The sequence below is a fragment of the Trypanosoma cruzi genome, genomic scaffold (assembly GCF_000209065.1).
Source record: "Trypanosoma cruzi strain CL Brener 1047053517159 genomic scaffold, whole genome shotgun sequence".
Taxonomy (NCBI): Eukaryota; Euglenozoa; class Kinetoplastea; order Trypanosomatida; family Trypanosomatidae; genus Trypanosoma; species Trypanosoma cruzi.
The window spans coordinates 359,969-371,756 of record NW_001849566.1 but is presented as its reverse complement, the minus strand read 5'-3'; the positions used below and the strand labels follow the sequence as shown (position 1 = coordinate 371,756).

Here is an 11,788-nt window from a genome sequence, read left to right as displayed (position 1 = left end):
GGCACTGGCATGGATGGCGATATGGTGATGTTTCTTTATTTTTCCCCCCCTCCTCACCTCTTCTACGGTGTCATTTCTATCCTGTCTTTCTTTTCTTTTTTTTCTTTTTTCTTTTTTTTTTCTTTTTCCCATCTTTTACACCTTTCTTCTACGTATGAGTAGGCTTCTGCGCATATTTGTGCATGTTATGCATGAATTGAGCAGCGCTTTTTTTTTTTTTTTTTTTGGTTGGTTGATTAGCGTCAACGACTGAAGAAAAGGAAGGGATGAAGTCTTTTTTAGCGTTCATTTGTCTTTTCCTTTTCTTGCTGTTGCCCCCTTTAATTTCTCCCTTTATTGAAGAGTCCCAAAATATTAAAATACGTGTATTTGTTTATACATATGCATGTATGTATACTTATGCTTTATCTTTGCAGTAGAGGAGGGCGTTGCCTTTTTTTGGGCTGCGGCACGCGACTGCAATGACGTCGTTTTTTTTTTTTTTTTACCCCCTGTCCATTTCTGCCCTCTCCTTTTAACCGTTTGTGTACACATGTGTGTGCGTGTGCCTTTCACAGGGAGGAGGGACAACTCCTCGGTGGCTTTTCACCGTTTCTGCGGCAGACAAAAAATGACGCGCGTTGGAGACGTCCGTTATGATCACCGTTCTCCCGTTGATGAAAAAAAAAAATTTTTGTGTTTTTGTTGTTTCCCTTTCTTTCTTTTTTTCCCCCTTTGACTCCACACCGTGGCTGTTGTCACGTCTCACCTCGCCCTCTTCGCTGCGTGTTGTCGGTGTTCCAGCGACGCTCCTACAAGCAAGCAAGCAAAAAAAAAAAAAAAAGTAGACCCGCGAGAAGAGACCGACACAACGAGGGGAAGCGAAGAGGGGTGACGTGAGTGGCGGAGAAGAAAATAAGTCAGAGCGGATCCACAAATTAGCAAACAAAGAAATTAGAGGTAAATTGAAGAGAAGAGGAATTTTTTTCTTACAAAAAAAAAAAAAAGCAGAAAAGAGAAGAAAGAGGAGTGGAAGAAAAAACCGGATTGCGCTCCTGCAGTGGAAATTAGCGGGCCCATCGTGCGCTGCAGTACAACCGAGAGTCTGCCCCGTAGCCGGTAACAGCAACAGCAACAATACAAACCGCGGCAACGGGGAAGGAAGAGGAGGGCGCGTGTCTGTGAAATAATAAATAAATAAATAAATTACAAAACAACGCAAAAAAGCAAAAAAAAAAAAAAGTACGGCAAAACGGCTGAGAAGAAACGAGGGAGTGAATTCAGCTGAATTGGAGGCCCACACAGTTTCTCACGCAAATATATATATATATATATCTACAAAACTTTTCCACCGCCGTTTATTTGGGACGTCAAATTGTGTGCAAAGAGACGGGAGGAAAGGGATAAGCATTACTAAGAGACGGGGAGTGGATTTTGTCTGACGGAGGACGAAAGGAAAGGGAGAAAGAGGGTGGCGTACTGAGGGGAGGGGGGAAAGAAGAGACAAACATATATATATATATATATAATACACATATCTACGAGTTTATTAAACAATTACAGGGATACTGAGAAACAGGAGTCAAGATGATGTCCGTGGTCTTGCGAAACATACCTCCTCAATGCCAGGAAGATGATCTTCGTCGCGCATTGCTCATCTATGGCACCGCAGTAAGCACAGCCATTGCTCCTCATATGCGTCAGGCAACTGTAACCATGCGGAACTCGCAAGAGGTCCGTTCTCTCCTTCATCAAGGATGCATCAATCTTTTTGGGCAAACTGTGACGGTGGAACCAGCGCCCTATGGCAGCAATGGTGGCGCACCAGCGATGCTGCCTCCTCACCTTGGCACAACGCGGATTAACGTTATTGTGGAAAAGTGCACATATCCTGTGACGAAGGAAATATTGACACAGGTGTTTGGTATGGTGGCACCACCTCTCAATGTTGTCTGTGGTCCTTCAGGACCCACAACAACAGGCTGGGTGGATTACGCCGATGCTACTACAGCCCGTCGAGTGATACAGCAACTGAATAAAAATTCCATCTATCCTGAATGCTGTTTTATGTCTTTAACGCTTGACCGCTCGGGCGTTGGTGCCCCTGCGATGGGAGGATATGCCAATTCACCAATGCCATATCCACAACAACAAGCCGCACAGCAACCGCCACTTCAGCAGCAGCAGCCGATGCCATTTGGTCATGCAAACTACGGGGCTATGCCTGGTTCTGTAATTCCGAGGGGTGGTATGGGCGGACGTGGACGTGGGCGTGGTGGTTTAATGGGACGATACGGTCCCACATATGCTGCCAATGGACCCATGGCACATCCTCCATATGCCGCTTCCTCCACCCCGTATGCCCAGCCTCCCAATGATGCTGTAGTCATTGTAAGCAACATGCCAGAGACGGTACCCCTTCATGATTTGTGGGTTCTTCTTGAAGTATACGGTAATGTGAACTCACTCAAAAGACAGTTCAGCTCAAAGAGTAATGTCGTTGCACATTTTCAGAATGTCTACGACGCTCGTCTTGCTGTTCAGTATCTTCAAGGATGTCCATTTCATGGTGCCACGCTCTTACTCAAGCATTTTGCTGGGTACGTGGAGCGCGGTGGCAGGACCGAGTGGAACAGTGGCCCAGCAACAGATCCTGCCACACATGCCGTGCTTTTTTCAAGTGGATATCATCACCGAACGAAACCTACAGCAGCTTTTAACCCTACAGGACGCGTTCGCCCAGGAAAAAATCTTTTTATTTCCAATCTCACTGAAGCCATCACGGATGAGGATATCAAAGAAGAGTTCACCAAGGCTGGGTTTGAACTGGATGGGTATTACCGCAAGAATCCCTCCGTTGCTATTGTTAGCTTGAGGGATATAGAGACGGCGGTACAGGCCCTTATTGTGGTACATTCCCAGCAACTGAAGGAGCGCTTCCTACGTGTGACATTTTCTCACTTCCCACCGGGTCCACGCAGCAACGGTGAAGAAGAAAACGAAACCCCTGCAGCTGAGGCGAAAGAAACTTTGGCGGAGAAACCAACTGAAGAGGAGTGACGTGTTCTTTTTCAATTGTTTCTGCAGAAATTGCAGCGTTATTAATAAATAAAGTAATACGCTGCTTAAGCTAGGCTATATATATATATATATATATATATTATTATTATTATTATTATTATTTTTTGGCTTTGTTCGCTCGCTGAAATCTGGGTAAGGGATGTGCCTGACTAAAATCGTTAATTGTGCGGCACACAATGGGTTGAGGCGGTTTGTGATCATTTGCTTTCTCATTTCTTTTTCTTATTTTATTATTATTATTATTATTATTATTTATTTATTTATTTATTTATTTGTCTTGATGTTAACATTCCTGTTTCTTAACGCACATATATTTGTTTTTCCCTTCTTTTTTTTTGCCTTTTATAATTCTTGAAACACTTTATTGTTGTTGTTGTTTTCTTAAGAGGCAAAGGAGTTGGGGCGTGTCTCTTTGTTTGTGTCTGTTCCTGGTGACGGCTGCGGTGCATGGATCTTTGGCAGCCGTCACTTCCAGGTGCAGGCGCTCAGCGCGCTGTTTTGATTTTGCAGTTATACATGCGGATGGGGAACTACAGTCCGCTCACAATTCTGATTGCAGATGCTCTCTGCCTAACGTTCAAGGCCAGTGGGGCAACTTTAAGTGAGCTTGCCGCGTATTTAGGAATCCCGCCGGACCGTGTGGAGATTGGCATCGAAGGGATGCCCAAGGAAGTGTACTGCACCTCCTCGGATATCCGTCAGGATGACATAGATGAAGAGTACGGAGAAAAAGTGAACAGCCGAAAAAGAAACCGTCAAGAAGTTGCTGAAGAGAGCACACTTCGTTACTATATCAACTATGCCACGTTTTTGCCTTTTGCGTTTGCCCACGGCAGCCATATATTGTTGGCGCTCTGCCAGTTACCTATTCCAGAGCATCTAGCCAATGCCGGCATAAGAGGGGAGGGCATTTCTCTGAACGTGTCAGCAACACTTCGGCGAGCAGATTCTCGACGAGGACTCTGCTGCGTCTCTTGCCGCTACTGGATGGCATTGAAGGACCTGCGGGCTACCGTTTCACGTTGCCCTCTTTGTGAGACAGATATACTGGGCGGTATGCTACGTGCCATATATGCCCGCTATGAAGAGAAGCTGGCAAGTGGTCAATCGTTGCTACTTTTTGGTCCCGTCCAGCAACGCCCCACACCCAGTACCAGCACCACCACGGAGAGTGACAACAGTGGCAGCAGGTCGGTGGAGGCAGTTCAAGGGGCTTCGTCGAAAACACCTTCCGGTGAAAATTCATACTATCCACTGGCACGCGATCCTTTCCTCGTGCAACAGGGACTGTTTTTTCATTTTCTTTATTCGCATCCATTTGTGCGTGTCAACGATGCTTCTTTTGTTGTGGATGCAGACGAGGTGATGACGAAGGAGGAGTACGATCACAGATCGAGGCACAAGGCAACTGTGCTGGATCAATTCCGTCTTGTGCATCGCAATGCTTCGACGATTAGGGTGAAGCGCGTGGATCAGGAAAAACTGGACGCCGATAAATGCCGGGAAAGCCTTGTAAAGGTGTTGAAGCGTGGACAGCTTCCACCCTGGTTGCGACCCATCTCTGTGTTCCATGAGGGCGAAGGGCCATTACCGTCAGCAGCGCAAAAGGAAGAGGAATTTGCCGACCATGTAGAATCCAAAACAACAAAGAAAACGCAACGGGACTCTGACATTACCGCCATTGCAAGATACACTGCAAGGGAGTTTTTCGATGACGACTACGACGAGGTGCCGCTTTTTAAGCCATCAACGGTGTGACCATAACTTTCTTTTGTCTGTGGTGGCGCTTTTTTTCTACCGGATGCGGTCAAAATCCGGTAGATACATGGTTGGCTTTTTGTAAGTGTGTCAATTTTTTTTTTTTTTTTTACCCCCCCCCCTTATCAACCACACACACCTACACCCCAACCCTTCTGTGTGTTTCTTCTTTTCTTTACACACATGTTGCAAACGAGGCCTATCTTTATGTCTTTTTTTCTTTTTTTCTTTTTTTTTTCTTTCTTTTTTATTTGGGGATAACTGTTTTTTATTTTTTATTTGTTTTCTCTCCTTTCTTGTTGTTGTTTGTTCTTTAGATATAATATATATATATATTATTGTTGCAGTTTGATAGTTAATAGAGAAAGAAAAGAAAAAAAGAACTCTCGAGCGCGGATCACATCACATTTTTTTTTTTTTCTTTTTTTTCGGGTTTATTGCTGGTTACTTGTGTCCTGTCTTCCCTTCTATATTTGTGTGTTCAAAAAAAAAAAAAAGATGAATGTGCTTATTTCTTCAGTTATTTCAAGCGGCGAGAAAAAAATATTCCAGAGCAGCGGTAGTGGCATGGTATTGAAAAAGACTTCTGAGCATTCGTCAAAATCACATTCCAGGGACAAATGTAGTGGATTTACCGTTATGTTGAAGGCATTGGCGCAAGATAACGTTTTGCTTCTAAGCATTTTGCATGGTGTTCCGGAAGAGGAACAGGACAAGTTGGCGGAACTCCTGGTGCATTTTCTTTGGATTGCGAGTGAGGTTTCCCCGATAGAAACCTCTCAAATTTTGTCGGTGCTTCTTCTGTTAGAGTTGGATCGTGCCACACACAAGCGGAATGATGTTCACACATTTATGCGAGGGAATGGTGTCGTGCCCAAGGTGTTTGAGGCTCTTTTGGCCAGAGTGACCAGCAATGCGGGTGGACTTGAGGAACAGCTGCTGAATTGCTGCAACATTTTACGTGAGGACGACGTCGCTCCCACCTTGGCGGGGGGCGAATCTCGTCTTGAGGAAGACGGTGGAGAGAGCCGCGGCGAGGCTTCTTCGCCCAAATTTCCCTTTGAGGGACTTAATTATTTTGAAAGTATGACTGCCGTGCCGTCAGAGGATGACGGAGGCATTTCACACAATGAGGACACTTATACGCAGGCGATTGTGGAGATGGCATATCGTATTTCAAATGTTGTCTACGCCTCCGTTTGCCAGTGGCCCTGGAGCTTGCGGCAATCTTTGCGATGTCTCCTGGAAACTGTGGGCGCAAGTTTCCGGGATGACGTGCACCTTGGACCCACAGGCAGTGACATGGAGATGTTGACAGTTTTGCAGCAAAATATGATGGCAACGATTGTGGTTCTTCGAGCGGTAGTACCAGCCCTACTAAATACGGTTCCCCGTTTACTCCCAGGAGTAAGTTGCTTTGACACCCATTACATCTTGGTGCAAAAACGCTGCACTTTGTTGGCGAAGTTGTCACAAAAGGCGGCTCATGGGTTATTGTTCAGCGGCCCACATGAGAGGGAGATGACTGCTTTTAATCGGGAAATACCCGCACTTACACAGAGGTGGGCAGATGTATTTCTGTGTGTGTGCCATAAAACGGATCCACCAACTCCACGTGAAGAGGGTGATTTGATGAACCGTTCCTCAGAAGTTGCACTGCAGTTTTTTGAATTTCTTGATCATCATGTTGTCCACTTGTTGCACTGGGTGCTGCAGCACAAGCCATTGTTGGAACCGACTTATTGTGGCCGTCTGTTGTGCCTTATTAGGTATGCTGAAAGACGATTGGGAACTGTGGGTCACTTTACTTCTATTTCATCTCTGTCTGAGCTCACATTTCCCGTCACGAATGATGGTTCCAACTCGTCAAGGATGCCACGGCCTGCATTCGGCTTGCTGTCACGTCTTGGTCATTTTCGACAGCTCTCCGATGGGTATGCCGGGAGCAATAACGTGGAAAATCCACCGCCAGAGGTAATTTTTGATGAGCTTCTTTCTTATGCCCTAAGCGTGTTAATTGATCCGGAGATTACAAAATTGCATGCTTCCTTTTGCGGCATTTCTGGTATTGCATCCGATGGAACAGTCGGCATTTTTGTTTACTTGGACTTACTAAGTCTATACCTTGCCGAGTACCAGGCAGAAGAAGGAATTGAGCTGCAGAGACGATGCCCGAACTTTTTTCGTTACAGAAAACCTTTTGTGATCAACGACGGTGACTCTTTTGCGTATCTTTTTCTTTTTATACATTTGGCGGTGTCAGCAAAAGGAAGTAAAGGATTCCGCCTGTTTGTTGTTGCCTCCAATTCCTCAAGGTGTTGTTCGTGGGTGTGGGACGCGTTTCGTTTATTGCCTTCCATATACACGGCACAGTGTGCACATGTATTTCTGCTGAACCCGGGGGATGTGCATTTTTTACCCAGTGATCGTGAACGCTCTTTTGGGGTCACTGTATGCCGACGGGCGAGTGAGTTATTTCTATTTTTGGAAGAATTACGGCTTCACCTGCCCCTTGGTTGCGTGGAGTACCAGACGCTGTTACTCAAAGGAAAGGAGGAGCATGACCAAATTTTTGGGAAACTCTTTCCACCTGTTCTTGAGGTGGAACCAAACAACACAGGAGAAAATGGCTGTGATACAGGTGTTGAATCGATGCTGCACGCATCACCGTACGTCCATATATGGCCTCTGGCGCTGATGTGGGAAGTGTTTTTATTGATTCAGTCCGCCATTGCTCCTCCAGAGGCCTCATCCTTATTGACGATAGCGGATGGGGTGGGAAGTGATACGGGTGTACGACCAATGCCCAGCATTCCCAAACATTTTTTGAGTCAATGGCGTATGAATGCGGTGGAATTTTTCTGCAATTTTGAGGGTGAATTGCTGCTGCATTTGGAGATTGAACCAAAATGGCTTCCCAAGACAATTTTGGGGAGTTATGGCAGAATTGAGGCTCTTTTGCGACCAGTCAATCATCATGAACGCCGATTTCGTTGCTCATGGTTTGCCGTGACTCAAGCCAGGGAAAGCGAAGTGGAGGCGTATGAGAGTTGTCTTATGCGTGTACTGTTTTTGGCGTCCCGGAGGTTTTTTGCGTGGGATGGTCTTTGCTCAAATAGTGGGCCCAGTAAAAACGAGTATTGGCCGAATGTCGTTCCAAGCTTGCGCCACACGACATTGGAGTCGCTTTGGCGGCTTTTGCTGTATAATTTATGGAATACGTTTGCGTTGTTGCGGCAGTTATCTCAAGGGCGTTGTCCTATAACATGCTTGACGGAGGTCATGAGGGCTTACTTGGGTCGTTCTTCCCAGCAAACTTCCATAGCTGACCATCTTCATCTCTTGGCCGGAGATGAAGCCCTGTTGAAAATGGCTGCGAATGCCATTGCGAATTCGTCTGCAGTCGGATGTGGACTTCTCCGACTAATTGTAGAAATTTGTGCGTTTGTTCGCAAAATAGATTTGGCAGAAATTGGCTCTGCTGCCAGTAAACATGACGGTGCTGATGCTGCGAGGAAGAATGCCATGACCGATGGAGTTATCCGCATTATATTCCGTAACGAAGAGCTTGATGACGCTGAACTTCTTGTCGCATACATGATTGCGACCCAGGGCAGGAGGCTTTTACCGTCAGTTTGTAATTTTTGTCCCCCCATCGAGCGCTGAAACGTGACTAAGCTTGTTCTTACTTCTGGGCCTGGCCTCTTTGCATTGACCCGACAGCTAGGAACAAAAGAAAAAAAATTAGAACTGGTGAGCGCAGAGGTGATGATAACCTCTTCTTTCTGGACATGCTGGGTGAGCACTGTAGCCGCGAATTTTTTTTTTTTTTTTTTTCGTTTACTTTATAAAACTTAAATCTACACGATTTCCGTGTTGCTCCAATTATTATTTATTTATTTTTTTATTACTTTGTTGTTACGCCGACCCTGTCATTTTAACCATTTATTTATTTATTTATTTATTTACATGTGCAATATATGCTGCATAAATATAATTTATTTTTATTTTTTTTTTTTTTTGCTTCTGAGTTCTTTGGTGTGGGTAGTAGGGGTTGCTGCCATTTTTTTATTTTTTATTTTTTATTTTTTTTTTTCTTCGGCTTCTTGTTTTGCGTGCTGCGTGGATAGCCGGTAAATTTGTGTAGGTGAGGAGCAAAATGAGCACTGTGGAGGATTTTGTTCTGCAGGCGCTGGCATCCACAGATGCCGTTGAGTCTGACAAGTTGGCGGAGACGTTGCGGGTCAATCATCAAGATGTTGTGGGCGCCATCAAGTCACTGGAGGCGGATGGCTACGTTGTGAGCGAAATTAAGCCAAAACCAACGTGGAAGCTGACAAGTGAGGCGGAGAATATATGCGAGAGCGGCAGCCCAGAGTTTCTTCTCTGGGAGTTGTTGGCAGGTGGTGCAATGACACAAGAAGACATTGCTGAGAAGTTTGGAAAAGATGTGGCCGCTGTGGCAGTAGCGAATGGCATGAAGGCTAAAATCTTTGCTTTAAATAAAAGTGAGGGTAAAATCATCGTCACTCGTTCCCCTTCTGTCTCCTCCTTTCACGACGGCATACGCGTTTCACTGATGCGGGCCCTGAAGGGCGAGCATGTCGATCCAAAGGAAGCGGAGACGCTCAAGAAGCGCAAGCTGGCGACGCTGGACAACATGAAGGTCTTTTTCGTGACCAAGGGCCCAAATTATGCGACACAACGACGGGCAAAGGCGGTGGGTGATCTCACGAAGGAAATGCTGCAGGATGGGTCGTGGAAGACAGCGCACTTCAAGGAGTATAACCTTGGCGCCGCGGGTCGTGAGGTGGGCTGTGGCCAGCTGCACCCACTCCTCAAGGTACGCCAAGAGTTCCGCGAGATATTCATGGAGCTTGGTTTTCGGGAGATGGAGACGGATCGCTGGGTGGAGTCTTCCTTTTGGAACTTTGATGCGCTCTTTATTGCACAAAACCACCCTGCCCGCGATGTGCAGGACACTTTTTTTGTCTCCAAGCCATCGACCCATAAGCTGGATCACCGCGAGGTTGTGGACCGCGTGCGTGAAATGCACGAAAAGAACTTTAATTACACATGGAAAGAGGAGGAGGCACGGCGTAATGTGCTGCGCACGCACACAACTTGCTGTTCCGGCTATTGGCTCCATCACATTGCGAAATCGTCCCCGTTGCTACCGAACGGACGCCGTGATTTTTGCCCTGGTCGCTACTACAGCATTGACCGTGTCTTCCGCAATGAGGAGATGGACCGCACACATCTTTGTGAGTTCCACCAAGTTGAGGGCTGCGTCATTGACCGTAACATCTCCCTATCGAATATGATGCACACTTTTCAGCTTTTCTTTAGTCGGATTGGAGTAGAGAAGTTACGCTTCAAGCCTGTCTTCAACCCGTACACGGAGCCGTCAATGGAAATCTTTGGCTGGCACAAGCAGCTGAAGCGGTGGATTGAAGTGGGCAACAGCGGCCTCTTCCGCCCCGAGATGCTTGTGCCGCTGGGCTTTGACGAGGACGTCACGGTGATGGCGTGGGGACTGTCGCTCGAACGGCCAACGATGATCAAGTACGGCCTGTCGAGTATCCACGAGCTCTTTGGTCACAAGGTTGATCTGCGCTTTATCAAACAATCCAAACTGATGCGTTTCTAAATTGTGAGGGATTTGTGGAGGCAAGGAGAAACAAACAAACAAACAAACAGAAAAAAAAAATTAAAAATAAGAAACATGGGGAAAACAAACCAAAAAAAAAAAACAAAAAATCGCGGAGTGAGAAAGAAGGATGAAGGAAGGACGGCGAGAAAAGAGGTGCGTCATTGCCCCTTCTCTCCATTCCACCATCAATCTAGACGCACGCCCGAATAAAAGCAAGAAAAAAAAAAGGAGGAAGACAAACAAATAGCGGAGCAGCAGCGACAAAAACAATAATAACGAGTGGAACCCATTTCTTTTAGTATGTGAAGAGGCAAAGAAGCCAAAAAGACACGGCAACGACCCGCAGTGAGGGGTCGTTGGCCTTGAGGAGCCTCTCAATCCCTGCTTCTTGTGAGGGAACGATGGGGCAGAAGCAGAAGTGCAGACATGCTCTTCTTTTGTTGTTATTGTTGTAAGTAACGTTGTTTTTACTTACTTTTATTCTTATTGGTCCATTGGCTGTTCAACATAGCCTCTGTTTCTTTCTTTATGCTGTTTTTGTTTTTGCTCGTTGTTTTGTTTACGATTGTTTTTCTTTCTCCCCTACCCTCGTTTTTTTTTGGGGGGTGTAGTGCGGAGAAGTTCAGCGATGGTGAAGCCGCATCTTCGTCACTACTGCGTCGTGGGCCGCGAGACGCCCTCGGAGAAGAACCCCGCGCCGACAGTATACAAGTTTGAGGTGTTTGCCCCCAACTTTGTTGTCGCCAAGAGCCGCTTCTGGCGCATGATGCGGGAGAAGAATAAGGTGAAGTCCACCCACGGTGATGTGCTCTCGTGCAAGGTCGTGAAGGACCGCAAGCTGGTCGCACGCAACTACAGTGTCGACATTGCGTACTACAGCCAGCGCTGCGGCTACACGCACATGGTGAAGGAGTTCCGCGATGTCTCCAAGGCCGGCGCGGTGAGCCAGGCGTACCACGACCTCGCCTCTCGCCACCGTGCGCGGTACCACAACATTGAGGTGCTGGGCGTGAAGAGCATTCCGAACCACCAGGTGAAGCGTCTCAGCATTTCGGAGTACCACGCCAGCAATCTCTCCTTCCCGCTCCTGCACCGCCGCGTCAAGGCACCACGCAAAGACCGCGTCGTCTTTGTCAAGAAGAACACGAAGCGCGCCGTCGTTGCGTAGACGTCTGTTCTCTTCTCTGTGCAACATCACGCTTGCTTTCTGCTTTTGCTGCCAAATTTTTTGTTTTGTTGTTTGTTTCTTTTAAATGCAAAAAAAGAACGAAAAGATACTGACAATTGGAAACGGCTTTGTGGTTCCTGTTTTTTGTT

General features: G+C 46.5%; 5 protein-coding genes across 5 annotated transcripts, besides 20 other annotated features; all 5 read left to right on the top strand.

The window, feature by feature from the left end:
* Positions 1-582: part of a sequence feature (areas merged during assembly that could not be assigned to a particular haplotype. This can correspond to areas where the two haplotypes were merged or to regions with more than two copies in the genome that were merged during assembly.) that runs on past the window's edge.
* Positions 87-127: a microsatellite.
* Positions 583-1,087: a sequence feature (areas merged during assembly that could not be assigned to a particular haplotype. This can correspond to areas where the two haplotypes were merged or to regions with more than two copies in the genome that were merged during assembly.).
* Positions 1,088-3,901: a sequence feature (areas merged during assembly that could not be assigned to a particular haplotype. This can correspond to areas where the two haplotypes were merged or to regions with more than two copies in the genome that were merged during assembly.).
* Positions 1,164-1,188: a sequence feature (AT_rich).
* Positions 1,489-1,510: a sequence feature (AT_rich).
* On the top strand, positions 1,567-3,039 carry Tc00.1047053511727.160 (hypothetical protein, conserved; the record flags this gene model as incomplete). The annotated part of the gene is made up of 1 exon (XM_814198.1): positions 1,567-3,039. One exon carries the CDS (start codon positions 1,567-1,569, stop codon positions 3,037-3,039), a length of 1,473 nt encoding a protein of 490 aa, XP_819291.1.
* Positions 3,116-3,137: a microsatellite.
* Positions 3,138-3,162: a microsatellite.
* Positions 3,283-3,313: a microsatellite.
* Positions 3,314-3,334: a microsatellite.
* Tc00.1047053511727.150 (hypothetical protein, conserved) lies at positions 3,508-4,818 on the top strand (the record flags this gene model as incomplete). The annotated part of the gene is made up of 1 exon (XM_814197.1): positions 3,508-4,818. One exon carries the CDS (start codon positions 3,508-3,510, stop codon positions 4,816-4,818), a length of 1,311 nt encoding a protein of 436 aa, XP_819290.1.
* Positions 3,902-4,394: a sequence feature (areas merged during assembly that could not be assigned to a particular haplotype. This can correspond to areas where the two haplotypes were merged or to regions with more than two copies in the genome that were merged during assembly.).
* Positions 4,395-11,788: part of a sequence feature (areas merged during assembly that could not be assigned to a particular haplotype. This can correspond to areas where the two haplotypes were merged or to regions with more than two copies in the genome that were merged during assembly.) that runs on past the window's edge.
* Positions 5,031-5,071: a microsatellite.
* Positions 5,136-5,158: a sequence feature (AT_rich).
* Positions 5,317-8,484, top strand: Tc00.1047053511727.145 (uncharacterized protein; the record flags this gene model as incomplete). The annotated part of the gene is made up of 1 exon (XM_814215.1): positions 5,317-8,484. One exon carries the CDS (start codon positions 5,317-5,319, stop codon positions 8,482-8,484), a length of 3,168 nt encoding a protein of 1,055 aa, XP_819308.1.
* Positions 8,635-8,655: a sequence feature (AT_rich).
* Positions 8,702-8,728: a sequence feature (AT_rich).
* Positions 8,762-8,786: a microsatellite.
* Positions 8,806-8,840: a sequence feature (AT_rich).
* Positions 8,882-8,917: a microsatellite.
* Positions 8,978-10,468, top strand: Tc00.1047053511727.140 (phenylalanyl-tRNA synthetase alpha chain, putative; the record flags this gene model as incomplete). Its single annotated transcript, XM_814196.1, has 1 exon — positions 8,978-10,468. One exon carries the CDS (start codon positions 8,978-8,980, stop codon positions 10,466-10,468), a length of 1,491 nt encoding a protein of 496 aa, XP_819289.1.
* Positions 10,497-10,527: a microsatellite.
* Positions 11,100-11,639, top strand: Tc00.1047053511727.129 (ribosomal protein L18a; the record flags this gene model as incomplete). Its single annotated transcript, XM_814212.1, has 1 exon — positions 11,100-11,639. One exon carries the CDS (start codon positions 11,100-11,102, stop codon positions 11,637-11,639), a length of 540 nt encoding a protein of 179 aa, XP_819305.1.